Source organism: Dunckerocampus dactyliophorus, chromosome 7, assembly GCF_027744805.1.
Source record: "Dunckerocampus dactyliophorus isolate RoL2022-P2 chromosome 7, RoL_Ddac_1.1, whole genome shotgun sequence".
NCBI lineage: Eukaryota > Metazoa > Chordata > Actinopteri > Syngnathiformes > Syngnathidae > Dunckerocampus > Dunckerocampus dactyliophorus.
The window spans coordinates 27,579,491-27,600,571 of record NC_072825.1 but is presented as its reverse complement, the minus strand read 5'-3'; the positions used below and the strand labels follow the sequence as shown (position 1 = coordinate 27,600,571).

Below are 21,081 nucleotides of genomic sequence, written 5' to 3'. Positions count from 1 at the left end.
ACGCTAACCAAGGTTCTGCTGCATATGTGCCACAACAATGTAAACATGAATTATTTGAAAGACCTGAAAGTATTGTGTTGATTGTACCTTTTATCAGCTTGCTTCCTATTTGCTAATATTGTTTTGTTTTTGTATGTATGATGCATAATCTACTCCTTATGTTGCTGCAAGGAACCCCTCACTTACTTTTGGCTTTCTTCCCAAATTCTTCTGCTTTTATGACTCCTAATATGTCTTCCTTTGTTAATAGCCCCACTTCCTCTTTAATCTGCCTTTTTTTGATGTCATACCACTTCCTGCGGTGAAATACCGTCTACATGATGTTTGAGAAGCAACATTGCTTTTATGCCAGCTTGTAAAAACATGAAGGAAAAATGTTGGGAAACTTGACTGCATCCTTCTTTTAACGATCATCTGTTAACCTGCAACAATAATAAATTTAGAACGCAGAGTGCATGAATACAGTTGGATTTTGTGATATTTGGTCAAACGTGTAACTGAAAGAGCAAGTAGCACAAAAGCTGGGATGCAATGGGTGAGGAGAGCATCATAAACATGTTGCTCAGGGGCCTCCTGAAGATATAGTTAATCCTCCATGGTAGGCTTGATTACCAGCTAGGCAGAGCGGGATAACTTTCCTAGAAATCACACTGATAAATATCCCCCTACGATATGCCTGTCAGTTCTGATCCTTAACTACATTTGGGTTGTGCTTTACTGTGGGGCCATTTTGCGGTGTGAGCAAGTTCACATTGCTTTTACAGTTAACGGACACAATATTATTTAAGACATTGAAAAAAAAATCTGAGTTTTCGAGAATAGCCATAAATTTACAAGGAAAAAAAGTCGTAAATTTAGGAAAATAAAGTTGTACATTTACGAGAAGAAAGTTGTACATTTACCAGAATAAAGTTTTCACATTTACGAGAAAAAAGTTGTAGATTTACAAGAAAACTTTTCAGAAATGTACAATAATAAAGTCGTAAATTTATGACAATAAAGTCATAATATTACAAGAATAAAGTCATAATATATGACAAGAAAAAAGTTATAAATTCACAAGAAAAAAGTCGTAAATTTACAAGAAAAAAGTCATAAATTTACTTGAATAAAGTCGAAAATTCACAAGAAAGAAGTCGTAAATTTATGAGAATGAAGTCGTAAATTATGAGAATAAAGTCATACATTTGCAAGAATAAAGTCGTACATTTGCAAGAATAAAGTCATAATATTACATGAAAACAGTCGTAATATTACAAGAATAAAGTTGTAAATTCACGAGAAAAAAGTCGTACATCTACTTGAATAAAGTCGTAAATGTCACACTCTGCAGGACAGGCGCGAGCGTCTCCTGTCCTGTGCTCTTATTTTGGCGGGCTGTGCTTTCTCCGGAGAAGAAAAGGCAGCCGCTTCACGCCCGGTGGCCGCGCAGCTGCGGCCAATTAACAGTAGTGGCGGTGAAAAGACCAGCGCCGTCGAATGTGCGGCGCTGGTTCATTGTTGCCATTGCTACCCTCTTTCCTAGCATATTCACCTGAACTACCTGTACCCTGTTTCACAGAGCCTTTTTTCCTCTGTCGCTTTTTGTTCCTGTTCCTAAAGGTCTTTTGTTTGCAAGCCGCCGCCTCTTCTCTGCATACGTCAAGCAGAGCGTCAAGCACTCGGCAGCCGCTACCAGCTCGTGATAATAAACTTACAAGAAAGAAGTCGTAAAAGTATGAGAATAAAGTCATACATTTACAAGAATAAAGTCGTAAATTTATGAGAATAAAGTCGTAAATTTACGAGAATAAAGTTGTTCTAAAGGCATAAATTTATGAGAAAAAATTCATAAACTGTACAAGAGTAAAGTTGTAACATTAAGAGCATAGGGTCGTAATGTTAAGAGAATAAAGTTGTAAATTTACCAGAATAAAGTTGTAATATTACGTGTCATACGTGTCAGAGGGAAAACTTTCCTCCTGCTTCAGGCAAGCTTTTATTTACAACGTGGCAGCATAACAGAGCATCTTCATAAACTTTAATCATACGATCTGTCCGGGTTGTATCATACAACTCTTAGTCTTCCTCTCTCCTCTTCCTCGTCTTCTGTATCTGTTGGTCCCATTAGCAGTGTCACAGTGCCCTCTGCTGGTCAAGCATGTAGCAGTATAAATATGGACTTACACACGTCGGATGTTCGTTAGTAGTGGACTTAGTGTACTTATGTGAAATTTTCTCAAAATCTGACCATGGTATACACAGTATACTATTTTTTGAGTCTGGATTATTGGGGCATGTCCTGTCGTGTTCACAACATCCAACGAGCAACAATGTGTGTGTGTGTGTGTGACATGCAACTGTCATTATGACCTCTTCCTTCAAGTTAAGGTTGAGCATTTTATTGTTTTAACATACTAAAATATATATACACTGCTCAAAAAAATTAAAGGAACACTTGGAAAACACATCAGATCTAAACTGGGGGAAAAATGATCTTGAATATCTTTCCTGATAATAAGTGGGTGATGTATTAGTAACAAAATGATGCCACATCATTTGATAGAAATGAAAATGATCACCCTATAGAGGGGGGAAATCAAAGACACCCCAAAAATGAAAGTGAAAAATTCATGCAGCACACTGGTCCATTTATCTAAAATGTCATTGTAGCAACTCAAAATGATTCTCAATAGTTTGTGTGGCCCCCACGTGCTTGTACGCATGCCTGACAACGTCGGGGCATGCTCCTAATGAGACTACGGATGGTGTCCGTAGCGTCCTGGGGGATCTCCTCCCAGATCTGGACCAGGGCATCACTGAGCTCCTGGACGCATGGAGGAGATTCCAGGAGACAGGTAGTTACTCCAGGAGAGCTGGACAGGGCCATAGAAGGTCCTGCAACCCTCAGCAGGATCGGTATCTGCTCCTTTGTGCAAGGAGGAACAGGATGAGCACTGCCAGAGCCCTAGAAAATGACCTCCAGCAGGCCACTGGTGTGAATGTTTCTGACCAAACAATCAGAAACAGGCTCCATGAGGGTGGCCTGAGGGCCCGACATCCTGTAGTGGGCCCTGTGCTCACTGCCCAGCACCGTAGAGCTCGATTGGCATTTGCCATAGACCACCAGAATTTGCAGCTACACCACTGGTGCCCTGTGCTCTTCCCTGATGAGAGCAGGTTCAACCTGAGCACATGCGACAGACGTGAAAGGGTCTGGAGATGCGGTGGAGAACGTTATGCTGTCTGCAACATCATTCAGCATGACCGGTTTGGTGGTGGGTCAGTGATGGTCTGGGGAGGCATATCCCTGGAAGGACGCACAGACCTCTACAGGTTAGATAACGGCACCCTGACTGCTATTAGGTATCGGGATAAAATCCTTGGACCCATTGTCAGAACCTACGCTGGTGCAGTGGGACCTGGGTTCCTCCTGGTCCACGACAATGCCCGACCTCATGTGGCTAGTGTATGCAGGAAGTTCCTGGAGGATGAAGGAATTGATACCATTGACTGGCCCCCACGTTCACCTGACCTAAACCCAATAGAACACCTCTGGGACATTATGTTTAGGTCCATCCGGCGCCACCAGGTTGCTCCTCAGACTGTCCAGGAGCTCATTGATGCCCTGGTCCAGATCTGGGAGGAGATCCCCCAGGACACCATCCGTAGTCTCATTAGGAGCATGCCCCGACGTTGTCAGGCATGCGTACAAGCACGTGGGGGCCACACAAACTACTGAGAATCATTTTGAGTTGCTACAATGACATTTTAGTAAAATGGACCAGTGTGCTGCATCACTTTTTCACTTTCATTTTTGGGGTGTCTTTGATTTCCCCCCTCTATAGGGTGATCATTTTCATTTCTATCAAATGATGTGGCATAATTTTGTTACTAATACATCACCCACTTATTATCAGGAAAGATATTCAAGATCATTTTTCCCCCAGTTTAGATCTGATGTGTTTTCAAAGTGTTCCTCTAATTTTTTTGAACAGTATACTTTAATATAATAATATAATATATATTATGTATTATATATACTATAATATTATAAGTGTGTCAAATGTGACTTAAAACATTGTTTGCAGGTTTTATGGTGCTAGTTTATGATGTATTTGTTACTGTGGTGGTGATAAAATACAACTACAGTAAAAAACTGTTAAATGTATCAAACATTCTTTGGATGCATTTTGCATTGTAAACTGTGCAGGTGTACCTAATGTTTTGTATCACAGCACATGTTCGTTTAAGTACAAAAGCAAAAGCTTCTACTGGCTCTCATTCAAATCCATCCTGTGTCCAAGAATTTATTATATATATTTATATATATAATATTACAACTAATAGAAATATACAACTATAACAACATCGACAATGTAACAATGTGAATAACACAACAAAACACAAATATTTGTAAAATACTATAAATAATAATCATCGCTCTACTCACGTTTGTATCGATCTAGTACTGATACCACCATCGTATTGGCGTGGTAGATACTTGGATCGATCCGCCCACCCCGACGAGACGCACAACTTTGTTTGGCCAGGACTTGAGCCAAATCGTCGCCATTTTATTAATCCAACGTCTCCTCTCAATAACGCCCCCTCCCTCCTTGTTGTTTCTTGTGCTGTTGCGTTCACTGTTTACCTCCTTGAGTGCATTCCCACTCATACACACACACACACGCACACAGTGCATTACTGTATGCTGCTGAGGCGTTCACAGCCCGTGGGACACCCGCACACGCAGCGCGAGTCTCTGTTATTACTGGCGGGAAACGACGCAACTTTTCATGCCGGGAAGTGAGAGAAAAAAAAGCGAGGACTGGAGCGAGAGCAGCCAGCGCGCCACCTAGCGGCGGACATGCAGCAACGCACCAGAGCTGCCCACTGTACGATTATAAAAACACCAGCGCCAATGTTGTTGCTCCTCGTAGGAAGCTCCTCGGACGAGTCGCGTAACCTTTAACGCGTCTAATCCACGCCACGTCTTTGCTCAGCGCGGTGGCTTTTCGCGGGAGCCTCACACGGGTGGCGGTGGAGCTGGTGAACGGAGTAGGAGAGGGGGGGAGATCAGGACAGCAACACCTTCACCTCCAGCGTCTTCTAACGCAGTTTGCTCCGGGACTGCTTTTAAAGGAGGTAAGTAGCTTGCGTAGCTTTATTGCAGATTGTCAAGGCGATGTATGTGTGTGTGTGCACGCAGGCCTGTTAGCGCCACGCAGGATCGCGATCATGCACTTTGCGCTAATTTTATCCCTTGTTGCCGAGTGTGTCCCCCGTGCACGCTGCAATGTCTTTTCCCGCCAGCAGCAGCGAAAGGAGGGAAAAACAACAAGGTGGCGTGCCACAAGCCCTCACTTCCGTATATGTGTGTGTGTGTTCATGGCACAACAACTACACGTGTGTGTATGGTTGTTTGACGTGGGTGAGATTGTGATTTTTTTTTCAGGTGCGCAAAGTCATAATGTGTGTGTGTGCGTGTTTGAGAGAGTGCGGCAACACCCCCTCTGCCCTCACTGTAAGTACCTCCAGTGGAAATATCAGTAAGCCTACGCAGCTGTCATATGGGTACACAATGTACGGCCAACACACTTTACAAGGGGCTCTACGTGTATGTGTGCCATTCAGTAAAAAAGTGCAGTAGCTGGTCACGTGTGTGTTACCTTAAAAGGTCCTTACGTGATACCCTTGATCTTGGAAGCACACCTGTGCCCTGCAAAAGATACACCTGGGGAGACTGCATCGAGCTTGCATATACTGTACCCATTTTCCAATGAAGTCCACTAATGCGGTAGATGGTACCCTCAAATGTTCTACTTTTGTACTCTTGACACTTTTACTTAAACACTTTGGGGTCACTGGGGTGGTACCCTCAAAGGTGGTGTTTTTTGTGACCTGTATAACATGGTAACAAACCTGTACCCTTGGCCCAGTTACATTTGTAGCCAATATTTTGCACTTTAAGGTACATTATTGCGCTCTAGACGGACTTTTGAGGTACAGCAGTCAAATTGAAGGATGCGAGGGGTCATTAAAATGCTAACAGCAATCCAATGTAGGTCAATATATGCTAAACTATCTGAACCAAACATGAACATTTTAGCTTTGTGTTATAGGTGACAAATTAGTATAATATATAACAATATATAACAATATCTAATTCATAAATTTGTATATCAAATTCATAATTTTATTAATATATGGCCGAGGGCCAATAAAAATGATCTCTAGACCGAAAATGGACACACTTTGGACACGACAGCCTAAGAGGTTCAGCCTTTGTTGCATCGACACTTTTACAACTTGGGAACACATCTCTACCTTTCTAAAGGTTATAAACAGTTGGAGTCCCAGTAATTAGTCTTATAATGGGCTACAGTATTGTAGATAATACCTATAGGGCCTGTCACTGTCATGTACTGTTTTTGTACTTTGCCAACTTGGGAACATACCTGCACCCTTTTTGCTTCAGAGAAATTACATCCAATTTCAATAGTAAACCGTATGTGGTACATTAATGTAGGTGGGAACTTAAGGTGTGAAATGGCTTATCCCCAGGGTGTTACCGTCGAATGTTCTGCCTTTGCACCACTGACTCTTCACCTTTACATATTTGTATCTTTCAAGCACCAGGAAAGGTATAAGCAGTTACTTTCAAGTCCAATGATTAGTCCTTTATTGGGGTACAGCATTGTAGATAATAACTTTAAGGGATTTCACTGAATTGGTACTCCGAAAGGTAATGCATTTATACCTTTGACAACTGGCTTTTACAACTTCGGAACTGATCCTGTATCTTTCCAGCACCAGAAAGGGTATACACATTGTCTTTGGAGTCAGATGATTAAGTCCTTTATTGGGGTATTGTAGATACAAGTAGTACCTTTAGGGCTTATCACTGAAGTGATACCCCCAAAGGTAATGAATTAATACCTGTGACCACTGGCTTTTACAACTTGGGAACTGATTTGTACCTTTCCAGCAGAGGAAAGTGTACACATAACTTAGAGTCCAATAATAAACCGTTGGGGTACAGTATTGTAGATAGTACCTTTAGGCGACGCAGCATTTGGGGTTTGCCACTGTGGTGTCCCATCAAAGTAATACTTTTATACTCTTGACTCTTGGAGTTTTACAACTTGGGAACATGCCTTGTTTGACCGTGGTTACAACGGCTTGCCTCTGGGGTGGTGCCATCAGTACACAGTTGTTGGAACCATTACAATTTGGGACAAACATTAAGGTCCAATATTGGAGTGGTAGAGTGGTCGAACCTTAGGGATACAGCGGCTTGTCACTAAGGGTGGTAAACCACTGCTTTTGTACTCTTGACACTTGACTTTTAAAAGTTGGGAATGCACACCCTGGCCCAAGAAGAGGTAGAAACTGTTGCCTTGAAAACAACTATTGGCCTTGAAGACCAATAGATAGTGAAGGGACATACTCCTCCTACACAGTAGCTACAAACAATAGCTTTGGAGGTTGTACCCTTAAAGTTCTGATTTTGTCAACCACTTGACCTTACAGCTTGGGAACATACCTGTAACAAATTGCCCCTGGAAAAGGTCCAACTTTTAAATCCAATGATTATTTCTCTGGGTTACATTAGTGTAGATGGTAGCCCACAGGGTACACTTGACTGTTGACCCCAGAAAAAGTACAAACTTACCCAGAACTCCAGTAATTAGTGGTAGTTTAGGGTACAAGGGCTTGTCACCGGACTACTTTTGTACCATTGTTACTTGAGCTTTACTGCTTTGGAACATACTTGTACCAAAAGCAAATAACTGTGACATTGAATTGTCATAATTAGCCCAATTGGCCATGTCATGGATGGTCCTTTTGGAGGACTTGGGGACACACCCATACAATCAAATAGCGAGGACTTCAATGTGGTACATTGATGTAGTTTGTACCTTTGGCATGCCAATATGACTGTATGCCCAACAATATCGGCCAACTGAAATCACATTTCCAGCAGCTCTGCAAAAATGTCATAATGAACTTCATCCCAAAATAAAACAACTAAGGCAAGACATGAGAGATAAGAAGAATGAGAAAATAGAATAAGAATAAATACAATAAATACGGAACAGATCACCTCACGATATAGATATGTAGATATCGGTTCATTGGTTTTTCTGCCGATAGTGATATCGGTGCACGAGTGATGATGTGCTCGACACAGCAACAATCTTGCTAGCTCAGTATGGTGTGGAATTATTTCCCAGTTTGGCCATGTTTGGATAGTAAATGTGCAATTTGCAATGAAAGCACTGGTTATACGAGGGGGATTGAGGCGTCGTCACTTCCCACTCTAACGTGTTTCATTCAGCCTGTGTTCATGCTGAATGAGCCCAGTTTATAATTTTGCTGATTGTATTGGTCCAGAGTTTCATACTTTTCACATTACTTTGCTCTTATATGGATGCTTGTGCCACATAAAAATGTGCAGCTTTCCAAATTGTTATGTTACTAGCATTATTTAATTGGATTCTTATTTGTGAATTTATTAAGACTAATCTGACTTGCTAGTGGGAGAACATGTTATTTTAGTAGAAAATTGGTCATGATTTTTTAATTGACGTTTGTTGAGACAAAATGTTTAAAATAAATATAATACTTTTCTATAACTTACCTTCATATTGCAGTATTTGTCTTATTTGCACAGTTTATTTATTTAATAACAGTTTATTTGTGAAATCACAGTAAAAGAAGCATAATGTGTTCATTCGTTACATAAGCTGTGACCTGACATTAGTTTGAGGCAAGAGCTGCTGCCTACATATATTGGTATCGGAAATGAGGTGCTGGACGATATCAGTATATCGGTAAGAAAGCCAATACCGAGCATCTCTAGTAAAACGGTCTCTTGTTGTACCCCTATTTCTTTTCCCGGCAGGATAAACTTTGCATGCGTGTGTGTGAAGTGCTTGGGGCATCAACACAGCATCCTGACATCCAGCTGAGCTCCCGTGCTGGTGCTGTTGTCAGGCAGATGCCGGTTATTGATGATGATGATAACGCCTTCATTGAATGCTGATGGCGGCCGGAAAGATGGCGGGCCATTATCATGATTTAATCGTCGCCTCGGCACTGCCGAGTAGCCCGCGCTCACTTTGGTGTCAGGTCCACCCATCATCCTGTCATGGGAAATAGCTGCTGGTCCAATGTTAGAATAATTTAGAGTTATGTTTGAGCGGTATGGTCGGGAGAGTATAAAGCACTATTAAGTATGCACTTGGATTGACGTGGAATGGGCTCCTTTTAAGTTGAAGTTGCTTTACGTGACTACAAAGTACATCTTCCTCTCCTACTTAGGAGGTGTATGAGAATGTCACTTATTAGGATGTTTAACCGCTAATTTCATTTTATTTCATCTCAGGGTTTGGAGGTGGGAATACTCTCTTACGTAACGCTCTTACTGGAACAGATGTTGATTTGAGCGTCATCTGATTTGAGGGATAGTTTTCGGGTGTGTGTGTATGTGTTGGTTGATCTGGGCTCCTAAATGAAAACATTATCTGGGATGCTCTTGTCTGTTTAAGGAGGCGCTTGAGTAGATGTCCTAAGAGGCTCTCAGGGGAGGAGCACAAAAATGCTTCGCAAGGTGTGTTTTTATTCGAAAATTAATGTCTCCCGTGATGCAAGAAGCAATGTCATGAAGGATGGGCAGAGGCTGTGTCCATTTGCTGAGCAGGGTCGAAATTTGGGCTGAACTAACAGCGCATTTATTTTGGTTGGGGAGAATATTATTTTAGGGTGTGTTACTTTGCTGTAATGTCACATTAAAAGTCCATTTACAATGGGGTCAATGAAAAGCTTACTTGACTCAGAGGAAGCAATGGGAGGAGAAGGAATTTGCGCTCCCTTCCAAAAATAAGTTTCCCCCCCTTTGCTACGTGGTGTTACCATGACTGAGTGGCAAGAGGGGGGAATGGTTGGGACTGTGAATAGAGGGATTTAGGTAGGAGAGGAGGAATAGAATGAAGTGCAGGAGGAAATATGGTTCTGATTAGCAAGAATATAGTGTATGACTTTGACCATTTAGCTGTGTGGTCTACTCAGACACACACAGAATGAGAGAAAGAGAGAGAGAGAGGGGGAGAGAGAGAGAGAGAGAGAGAGAGAGAGCGAGAGAGAGAGAGAGAGAGGGGAGGGGGCTAATAGAGAATGCATGCGAAAGCTTTCTGCCAAAAATGAAAAGGGGAGTTTTTTCGTAGAGAAAAGAAAGTACAGCGGAGTGGAGGGAAGGGTGAGCGGAGAAGCACTGGTGGGAGTAGCTGAGAACAGAAGGCGCAAAGATGGCGGCGAGAGTAGGGAAGAGGGGGTGTGGGGGCGGAGGTTTGAATCAGCGAGGTGCCGATTGAATGATAATCGACATAGAGGTCAAAAGTTTTTTTTGTTTTGTTTTTGCTGTCTTACTCGCAGATTGTTTTGGAAGAATGTGACTAAGACTTTCTTCCAGTAAGTGCAGGCATTCTGGGAATCGGCCGTGTTGATTAGCCCCCGGGGTCCTCTGCGTGATGAGATCATCTCTGTGGACACACACACTCGCGCCACTCTGCAGCTGCCCGAATGGAAGGGGACTTTCCTTCCAGTTTCTGTGCTGCTGCTACTCAGCATCTGTGCTCACTGAAGTGACTAATCACTGGATTCTATCTTTCTTCCCCCCCCACCCTCTTTCTGTCTCTCTCTCTCTCTCTCTCTCTCTCTCTCACTATCTTAATAGGCGTTTTGTGAGCTCAAGCCCAAAGGACAAGATCGTTCTTTGCCAGATGAAGAAGCTCAACTGTCTTTAGACAGAGTGTTTTTCTCCAATCTGTCACTCCACCTGCAAGCAAATCCGCCCACTCAGGTCGGTGACATACTGGGAAGTGCACAGCCCTCTCCTCCTCCCCCCTGACTTCTCTGATGGACCAGAGAATGAAGGGGGGTACCCCTCCAACGACAGACTCCACTCTGGATGCCTCCCCTGCACCTGAGAACTTGGAGCAGGACCAAGATAAACGAAAGCGGAAAGTAGAGGGGGAGGATTCAGACACTTGTAGGAAAGAGGAGAGACGAGGGAAAAAAAGAGAAGGGGACAAGGGCGCAGTACTGGAATTGCTCATCGAGGGGCGCTGTGGAGGCGCGGGGCAGCAGCAGCTTCAGATATGTGGCAAAGACACGAGCTGCCCCGACGGGAATGTGCGACTCCGGATCGGAGTCCAGGCCAAGCGCACCAAGAAGCCGCCTAAGATCTTGGAGAGCTACGTCTGCAAGCCCACCATCAGAACCTATCAGAGGCAAGTCCGAGGGGGGGCGCTGCCCAGCAGGAGCAGCTCTAACCTAGACGACGCAAACAGGGAGACCCTCTCAGGCTCGGACGGCGTGCAGACCGCATCCAAACAAACTGCAACTGCTGCCTCGTCACCGCTTGGATCGCCGCTATTATCACCGTCTTTATCGGCAGCATGCCCTACAGCTTCCGCCTCAGCGTCAGCCATTGCCAGCTCAGGGACCAAGTCTGCCAAACAGGTGAGTTAAAACCTTCTTCAATGGCGGCTTAACACACTGTAAACAAGCTGTAAACAAAACAATCGTTACCGTTTACAATACATTGACCTTTGATGTAAACTGTTGCTTACATTCAGCATTTGAGGAACACATTCACTCATGTGTCTAAGTCCCACTGGGACAGGGCTGTAAACACAGACATGAGAGCAGGGAGACGAGTCCAAAACAATAAAGCTGTTGTCGATGGAGCAAAAACAATGAGCTGTAACTCACTATTAAAGCCCGGCGAAGCTGATGGAAGCCACAGAGACGGGCAATAATTCTCTGTAGGTTCGTCACTATGAGTGGCATTTCTGCGGCTGCTGATATTACAGCTATTTAATGGCTAGCAGTAATGCTGCTGTGCACTCAAAACCATGTTCTGACTCATTTCTCAACAAATTAGAAAGCAAAAGCATGCAAATAATAAAATGTGCAGCTGCTTTTGATTAGTTACTTATCCAAATCAAAATGTTGCATTTGTTATACAATATGTTTAGAGATGGGCATAATAATTGGTTAAAAGTTGAGACTTTGGTTGTTGATTGCGTGGAATTGATTGTTTATTACTCATATCTTGAGTAATATCATATTTGGTTGCAACCAGCAAAGGCGCTGTTGGTTCGGTCGTAACTGGTTTGCTGTCTAAAGAAGTACAACATGATGTTAGGTTTTGAACTACATCCACGCAATGACACACAGCTGCTCAACACAACACTAGCATTGAGACAGGAGTTCAGAACATTCAGGAAAAAAAATGTCAGATACTGTAAAAAAAAAAAAATATATATATATATATATATGTGTATATATATATATATATATATACATATATATATATAAGTAATGTAATAGCTTTTTCAATATACACTAAGTCCCCAACTAACGAACACAATTGGTTCCAGACGACCGTTCTTATGTCAAATTGTTCTTAAGTAGGGGAAAAGGTAATATTACCAATGATATAGGTACTACATGTACGTGTATACATATACAGTATATGTGTATGTATGTAAATATGAGTTTGGATGCAGTAGTAATATTAAACGAGGATAATGAATGAAAAAAACAATAATAAAATATATAATAATACATAATGATAAATGTTATTTACCTTTGAAGAGGAGTGGTCGAGCATACGTCGTTGTGGTGGAGTTGGAGGAGGAAATATTGAAAAAAAGGACAAATCGTCGTCATCGTTAGACTCTTCTAAAAGAGGTAGTGTTCTGTGGGTGGTGTAGAATTAAGCAGGCCTATTAACTCTTCATAAACTTTAATCACACGCTCTGTCCAGGTTGTATTATACAACTACAATGTAGCTTTCTCTCTACCACTGTTGGTCCCATTAGCAGTGTCACAGTGCCCTCTGCTGGTCAAGCATGTAGCAGTATAAATATGGACTTTATAAGGCAAAACACATGAAAATATAGAGTAGTCGGCTTTGTTCGTATCTCCGAAAGTTCGCACATCGGATGTTCGTTAGTAGGGGACTGAGTGTGTGTGTGTGTATATATATATAAATGTTAATTTGCCAAATAGTCAATCCAGGAAATGTAGTCAAAGGCCTGTCACATAATAAATGTCAGTCCAATACTACTCACTATACCAGATTTTTCAGTATGGAACCTTCAGTTCGGTACAGAGGCGCATCGTTAAAAGTCAGGAACATGAAGTGTTTCTCGCGTCACACGTCTACTTGGTAAACAAATAAGCTTTGCCTCGTGGGAGTCATGACTAGCGATGGTGCCAAGGAGAAGCCACAGCCTGGAGACCCTCTTCCGTTACAGCCCTACTACCCACACATATTTCCGAATTGTTGAAGGCTGAGAGAAAGCATGGTATCCAGATTGCAGTTATATGCTGTGATGTATTAATATGCATTATTTTTTTGGATAAGCTAACTATGAAATCCTAGTTCTAACTAGGAAATCCTGGCTAGCTAGAACTAAAGTAGGAAATCCTAGTTAGCTGAAGTTAGTTCCAAAAGGATTAAAAAGACAAGTATTCAGACAGTATTAATGGCACATATGTGCTGTAGCTGTGCTTTGGTTTTTGTTGCGAACCACCAGGAGTGCACCCATGGAGTAAAATCGCTTAGCCTTGTGGTGCACCGTTATAAGGTCAAATGAGCAATTGTTTCAGTCCTTAAAAGCAAGCAGCACATTTAAATAAACTGGCCTATAAATAGGACGGCGGCACAGCAACCGCTTGGCCATTACAGGCATTGGTCCATCAGTCCTTCTGACAATCGCCCAAGGGGAAGCTTATTGCTTGAGCTGCACAAACGCCACTCAAGCTGCTGCGTACCAAAATTACAGGACAAGTACAAAATGTCAGGCCTTCTCATCTGTATTAGTGGCAATTTATAGTAACCAATAGCACAAGCGTTTTCTCTTTGCCTGACATTCTATATCTGTCCCTCTCTTCTATTTTTACATCCTCTCGTTTCTCTACCTGCTCTCATTTATCTTTCACTCCCCTTCTGTCCCCGTCCCGCTCTCTTCCTCTGTCCCTTGCTTTGCGTCTTTCCTTTCTGTGTCACCCCCTCCGTTTCCCATTTCCGTCACCTCGCTCTGTCTCCTCCTCGATGTGCCCTCCTTTCTCTGCCTGATTGAGTCACTTTGTCCTCAGTCTCGACTTTAATGGGTGGACAAAAACAAAAGCATTTCTGTTATTGTCTTCCTCCCACAATTGTCAGTTGAATTGTTATCAAAAGCAGCTGTATGATGTCACATCATCAGAGATTGCTTCTTTTTCCCGACTTCCCAGGTTCCACTCAAACTGGCCGTTGACACAGAGGCAACGTCAGCTGGTCCGTCTGAGAGCGTAAAGAAAGAGAAGACTCCAAGCATCGATGACCAGCCAGTCCCTGCAGGTCTCAAACTTTCCTTGCCCTCAACAGACCAGAAATCTTCCACGCCATGCACCGAAACGCCTCTTGAAAGGGGAATCAACAAGAAACACAATGGTGTGGTGCAGACCAAGAACCAGAAAGGGCTTTCGAATGGGAGATGCTCTGAAGACAACATTGGCGATACCCCAAAAATCAAAGCTGGGAAACACAGCAGCTCTTCCCCTGTTCCTTCTGTGGACACGTCCAAAACACCTACAAGTTCCTCTCAAACACAGCGCTGTTTGCCGGATAGGAGTAACTCTCCCTCGACTACAGCAAAATCAAAATCTTCCCCCACTTTGGATATGTCTTCTGTCCAGTTACCAGTTCGGGATCCTTCACTATACCGCTCCAAAGACAAAAAGAAAGACAAAGAGCGGAAGATAAGGAAAGAGAAACGGAAAGAGAGAAAACCAAAGGGAGATGGACTGGAAATAGAGAGAGTGAAAGGTGATAGCAGAAAGGAAGAAATGAAAAGGAAGAAAAAAGACAAAGGAAAAGATGGTAAATCGAGACACAGCAAAGAGCGACCAATGTCTGACCATAAAGGTGTTGAGGAACTGAAGAATGGAGAAAAAGCTGAGAAAAACAAGGACAAGATCAGAAAAGACGATGCCAAATCGAGCAACAGCGATAAATTAGACAAAACATATAAAAGTAGATCAGATGAGGGGGATGTGAGAGATAATATTTGCAAGCCAGTCAAAGAAGCTGAGCACCAAGCAACAGCATGCGATGACAATAAGTCAAAAGAGAAGGAAGGCTTGAGACGTTCAACTGTGCTGCCAAAACATCCCACATCTTTGTCTGCTCTGCCTCCTCTTTCTCCCCAGTCCTTGCAAGAGCAGGACAGCAGGCCGCTGAAGAAACGTAAAGCTAGACGGCCTAGCTGGACAAAGTTGGTGCATCGAGCTCAGAGGGCAGAAAATCAGAAAGATGATTCTCAAACCAGCTTCTTCCAGAATCCCCAGGCACCTAATCGTCAGACTGATGAGCTGACTCACTCGTCTCCCACTCGTTCCCCGACCAACAGCGCGCCCTCTGTGTCTTCCCCGATCAAACCATCATCCCCGAAACTGAATCATTCCACATTAGAACCCAGTCCGCCTGCTGCTCCCAAAAGCCCTGCGACTCCTACCAGAAAAAGAGGCCGCCCCAAATCCCACTCCATGATCTACGATGAACCTCCTCTTCGACTTTCACCTGAGGAAATCGCCTTTCTGGGGTGTGACAATGTTCCGCAAAACCCCATACCGGAGTCGAGCCCAAAAAAACGCGGTCGTCCTCGCAAACAACCTATGAATCCAACAGACGTCACAGATGAGAGCAGAGATCCTCATCCTTCTTCCGAAAAGGGAAACAGGCAGCTAAAGATCAGGAAGCTCATTAATGAGAGGAAGAAAAGGAAGAAGAGGCGGCTTCACAAGGTAACGTCCGGCTTTACAGGGAAGGAAGCCAGTAGAATTAAAGGTGCAGAGAACAATCCAAGAGCATATAAGTCGTCTGAGTTGATAGTGCCCACGCTCTCTGCCCTGTCCTCCTCCTTTGGGACCAAGCTGGGCCCTCTGATCAATGTGAGCAAAAGAGGAACCATCTACATGGGCAAGAGGAGAGGGCGCAAGCCTAAAGCCCAAACGGCTCATCTGAAATCCAACAGCTTCACTCAGTCATCTTTGTTTACCCATCCCACAGAAACATCTCTCTTCATTTCTCAGCAGTCCCAGCAACCTCCCGCCCACCCCTTTCCCTCTCCGTCTCTCACACACTCCAGTGGGGCCCAGAGTCCTTACAGTGAAGGAAGTGTCACAGAGCCAACATCCACTCTGGTCTTTCCTCCCCCGTTCTCTCTCCCATCCCCATCTTCCTCCTGCACTTCACCCCGTCCCCTATCCTGCTCCTCTGTCTCCCCCTTTGTGAAGAAGAGTTGTCCATGCCAGGGCAGGCACCACTTCCTTTTTCACCAGTCGTCATGTAAGCTCTCGTCTCCCACCCCTCCACTCCATCCAACTCCCGGCTCCCCCGGCCACCTTAAAGATCCGACCCCCTCACCCAGGAGTGAATCTCACAGTGAGGAGACATTGCCCAGCGATAGTGGGATCGGAACGGATAACAACAGTGTCTGTGAGCGAGCAGAGATGAGGGGTGCTAGAGGCATGCTCAGGTTGGGTCAAGGGTCAGGGGGAATTGTAGGTGGTCCGAAAAATGCTTCTCTTGTAGACAGCTCCTCTCATTTTCTTATGGCCAGACACAAGAATCCAGTCAGCAACTCAACAACCATGGAGCGACACCGACATAGGCACAAGCGGAGGGATTACAGCTGCCCCTCTTCCTGTGCCTGCTTGTGCCCCTGCCCTGGACACAATAACAAGTGCACTCATTCAGATTTCTTCCCTTGCCTTGGTCACAACGCACTGAAGAAACAGAAAAATAAACACAAAAAGAAACACCAGCAGCTACTCATGCAGGATCCAGAGTTTCTGACTGAACTGGAAGAGCTCATCGGTCAATTCAGCGAAGTTCACATCGGTCGGAGAGCCTGGGCTAGGGCGGAGCTGACACAGGGTTTTGAGGGAAGCGGGAACATGCTCGGGGGCAGGCGCCATCACTCCTCTCATGCTCACCGCTCCAACGTCTTCAGGATCAATCTGAATGGCTTCTATTCACCTCACCCTCCCTCTTTTGCCGCAAATCCCTCCTTCCCGCCACAGCCTTTCTACCCCTGTCAGCCGGTGCATTGTAACAGGAAGCCAGAGCGCAGGCAGTGTGGCTGCCCATCAAAGTTCCCGGAGAGCATTGAGAACATGGGCTTCTACAGCAACTACCCTCCAGCCACAACGCTGTACCACCACCTTCCCGGCTCATACCCACTTCCCACTCCTCACCAGTATGCCCCACAACAGCCCCACCATGCCCACTTCCTGCTCAACCCTGCCAGATTCCACAGGCGGAGGAGCAGGCTGCTGAGGGAGGGAGCTTTAGGGGGGGAGATTGAAGGAAGCGGAGGAGGCCTAAACTTAGGATACACGTCAAGCCTCCCATGTGACTGTGGGCGGAGTGAACACAAACATAAACATAGGGAGAGGCCTTCTGAACGAAACATGGATGACGAGGTGGTATTACATGATCATGAGGAGGGCGAAGTGGTAGCGAGAGAAAGCTTCTCCAGTTCAAAGTCAAGGTTAAGTATGGGACAAGGAGGCGGAAAAAAGGGGACAAGAGGAATGGGCGGCGTGCTGTCCAAAGAGTCACCTTGGCTACGTGAGAATGGAAACAATTCCTTCTCCGCTGCCACATCATCATCATCTTTATCAGAGAGATCCAGACCTGCATCTCTCTTCTCCGTGGGACTGGGCTCCTCTCACTTGTCTTCATTTGGGGGAGGGTGGGGCGGCCTGGCCCACAGTTGGACAAAACCTGGGGGTGCAACATTCCCAAAGTCCAGCTGGGGATCCTTCAGTGGGCACACAGGCCGAAGAATGATCCCCTCCGAGCATGAGGACGATGACGAGGAAGATATTCATCCCCTTCACCTGAACAGGACGTCCCCATCCCCAACGCACACCAACCTGTTCACATCATCCACCGTGGCGAGAGGAGGACGTGGCTTGGGGAGCACGGTAGCCGCTAGGAACCTGGGGAGTGGAGGCAGGTTATGGAGGAAAGACCAGCCGGCTTGGACAGAGAGGAGGGAAGCAGGTGAGCAACTGTAATGACACGGTTTCTATTCGTGATGAGCAATGAGAATGTTCTGTACTTCTGTTTCTTTGCAAATTAGCATGGCAATCAAGTTTTTTTGTGCAATTTGACTTACATTTCACTACTCAGTGATACAGTGATTTAATTTGCACAATGTCAAGATCAAATTTACCTGGGGGAAAAAAGTGACATTGTTTTTACTCAGATGTTTTTTCGGCACACATCAAAGCCTGGAGATCAGACTCTTGTCTTTTTATAGCCTTGTTCAAACTCCTTGTGCTGAGCAGCGGATGTGTTTTACACACTCATAACCACTCATCAACCGCTCTCTGTTGGAATTCTAAAGAAAAAAAAGTGTTACGGTTATAAGAGCAATTTTCTTGATGGGAACCAGCCAAAAAAATCTTCCCCAAGCTGGAGTGAACCGCACAATGTTTCGTAGCTCAAGGCTACCCAGAGAGCACAGTCATTAGTTAACCATCGCATTGGCTATTTAAAGCCAGCCCGCCTCCCCTCGCCGCTGGCCGACAGGGCCTATTTGACTTGGAGAGATTCAATAAGCAAAAAGTGGTCGGCCTTGTCGGAGACTGTGGAAAAATGGAAAGAAAAAAGCAAGATGAGCTCAGCAGTAATTGATGAAGGATTAGCAGGTCAGTGCGGGGTGTATACAGAGCGTGTGAGGGGGGGAAAATGTTTGGGAAAAAACATGATGGCCATCTAAAACTAAACACACGTGTGTTTTGAGGCATAGCACGCACGCACATACAGCGCACACAGTCTGGTCAGCTGCATGGGAATATGTTCCACATACATGGATGTGCAAACCCAATTTTATATGACACAAAAATGGTGGTGCACATAAAACTACAGTAGAACTTCTGTACTCTTTCCTCATGTCCATGGTGCATTTTTCATTCTTTAAGTTTTATTAAATTGTACCACTCATTATTCTCAAAGAACTTGTCTTGTCTCTTGTCGATTCTGAAGCCAGCAGAAAATTTTACCCTGACAATTATTATATCATTTTAATAAGTGAACTACAAATTAATTAATTAATTAATTTTCGCTAAAATAACTGCCATTCATGGCTGTCACTGGCGCGTGCACACACACAAAAGCAGTCTCAGAGAGGCAATCGGTTCTACGCATGTACAGAATATGTCAGCCTATTTTTCCGCAGTCACGTCTTGGGCAAGCCGATTTTTACTACTACGCATGTGAAATCTTCGCCATCCGTTGATCTATTTTATGGCAGTTGCAGAGCGTAAACGTCGGCCACCAAGATTTCTACTACGCATGTGCAACAATACGTTGAGAAATTACAACATGATCAATCTTTTTTTTTCTTATGTCAGATCCATGGTGCAAGTGGATAAATTATGAGCCCTCTTTTATTGGTTCCATAAATTATTGATACTTTTTTTTCACCACTGAAAAAATACAGACAAAAGCATTTGCTAGCAAGATATGTTTGGATGGATGCTAGTTCTCCGTTTAGAAAAACAAAAACCCTCCTGAATCCTCTTGATTGACCAGGAATCTTGATTACCGGTAAAACATCCGCATGCTAACGAAGTCTTTCAATAAAAGTCACTAATAAAATAATCCCGCAAAACATATTATGTATATGAAGTATGGTTATTGACCATTTATGTCCATACATAAAAAAAACAAAAAAAACTACCAAAGCATGTGAAGTCGTAGAAGTGCTGTCGTAAAACCGCAAAAGGAGGAGGTGACGTAGGTCTTGCGCATGTGCAGAACCAATCGTGCTTCCGTTACGGATTGCATAATGACAGTTAACATAAGCTTACAACCAACTAATAACTAGTACGTGTGCGTGTGTGTCATGTAGGTTGTACTTTACGTACTGCAGCACAGTCAAAAGTTAGCGGCCTCTAGGCCGCTGCCTAGCGGTTGCAAACAGTCCCTTTAAATACGTTAAATAACGTTTTTTAAAATATACATTTCAAAGTCATGTCAAGTCATGTTGTTTGGCTTGTTGCTAGGCAGAATTTGCCAAATAATACAAAATAAAATATAGGGGTGTTTCGATACAACTTTTTCACTTCCACTATTGGCCAATACCGACAGGGATCCGATATCATTTACTTTTTGATGCATGTGGTGTATAGTTTTATCCGCAATAGGTATAATGTAGCGAGGCTCCCCATGCTCGATGAAGCATTTAAACACGACATTACTCATGTTTTGCACCTTTTGGGTGCGACCGCAGGTGCCTTTGACGGTACAGCAATTTTGTCGACATTGTGGGTGTTGTCGGGGATAACACTTGCAAACATCAGCACTTCAGAGTCAGACTGCTAGTGATCGAACATTTATGTCAATTTGGCTGACAATGGTCAATGGAATTGACAATGGTCTACAGTCCCTTTGCCAATCAGGATGCAGAACACAATGCATGGGTTCTCCCTTAGCCAATCAGGAAGGAGAACGCAACGCACGCTCATACGCTGTAAAAAAATTCAGTGAAACGGCGAGTCCGCGAAAGGTGCATTGCGATGTAGTGAGGGAACACTGTATAACAGTCACTCACGGTTTCATCTTACAAACATTAAACTCATCACACAGCAACTAGCACTCAAACATTACACATCAGAAATATACAAACATCAATCAATACGAGTTTTATATGAAAAAAAACAACATTTTAAAGTTTTCCCATAATGCTTTTTGTTTGAGAAAACCATTGGAGGAGCATAGAAAGCATAGGAAATGGCTGCAGTGCTGCTTCTGTCCACCAGAGGGAGCCAGAGGACCCGGAGCCCAAAGCCCAGAGGGAAGCTGACTGCAGCACCCCCATGAATGCGTTGCTCAGACGCATTCCCTTTTGGGAAAACTTTAAAATGTTTTTTTTTAATTTAAAATCATATTGGGATATGTTTGTTTATTTGTCAGGAACACATTTTGAAGTGTTAAGTTGCTGTGTGATGAATTTAGTGTTG

General features: G+C 43.9%; 1 protein-coding gene across 5 annotated transcripts in view; it reads left to right on the top strand.

Moving 5' to 3' along the window:
• Positions 1-4,638: 4,638 nt before the first annotated feature.
• LOC129185619 (histone-lysine N-methyltransferase ASH1L-like) overlaps positions 4,639-21,081 on the top strand; it is a 43,927-nt gene continuing 27,484 nt past the window's right edge. For 4 of the 5 annotated variants that reach the window (XR_008572104.1, XR_008572105.1, XM_054782912.1 and 1 more), the window contains exons 1-3: positions 4,639-5,127; positions 10,721-11,508; positions 14,296-18,115. Coding sequence is in view for 3 of the 5 variants with exons in the window: in XM_054782912.1 (XP_054638887.1) it covers positions 10,903-11,508; positions 14,296-18,115 (4,426 nt within the window). In the remaining 2 variants the exon portion in view is untranslated. The remainder of the gene's footprint in view (positions 5,128-10,720; positions 11,509-14,295; positions 18,116-21,081) is intronic. The other variant, XM_054782911.1, reaches the window with a different exon arrangement.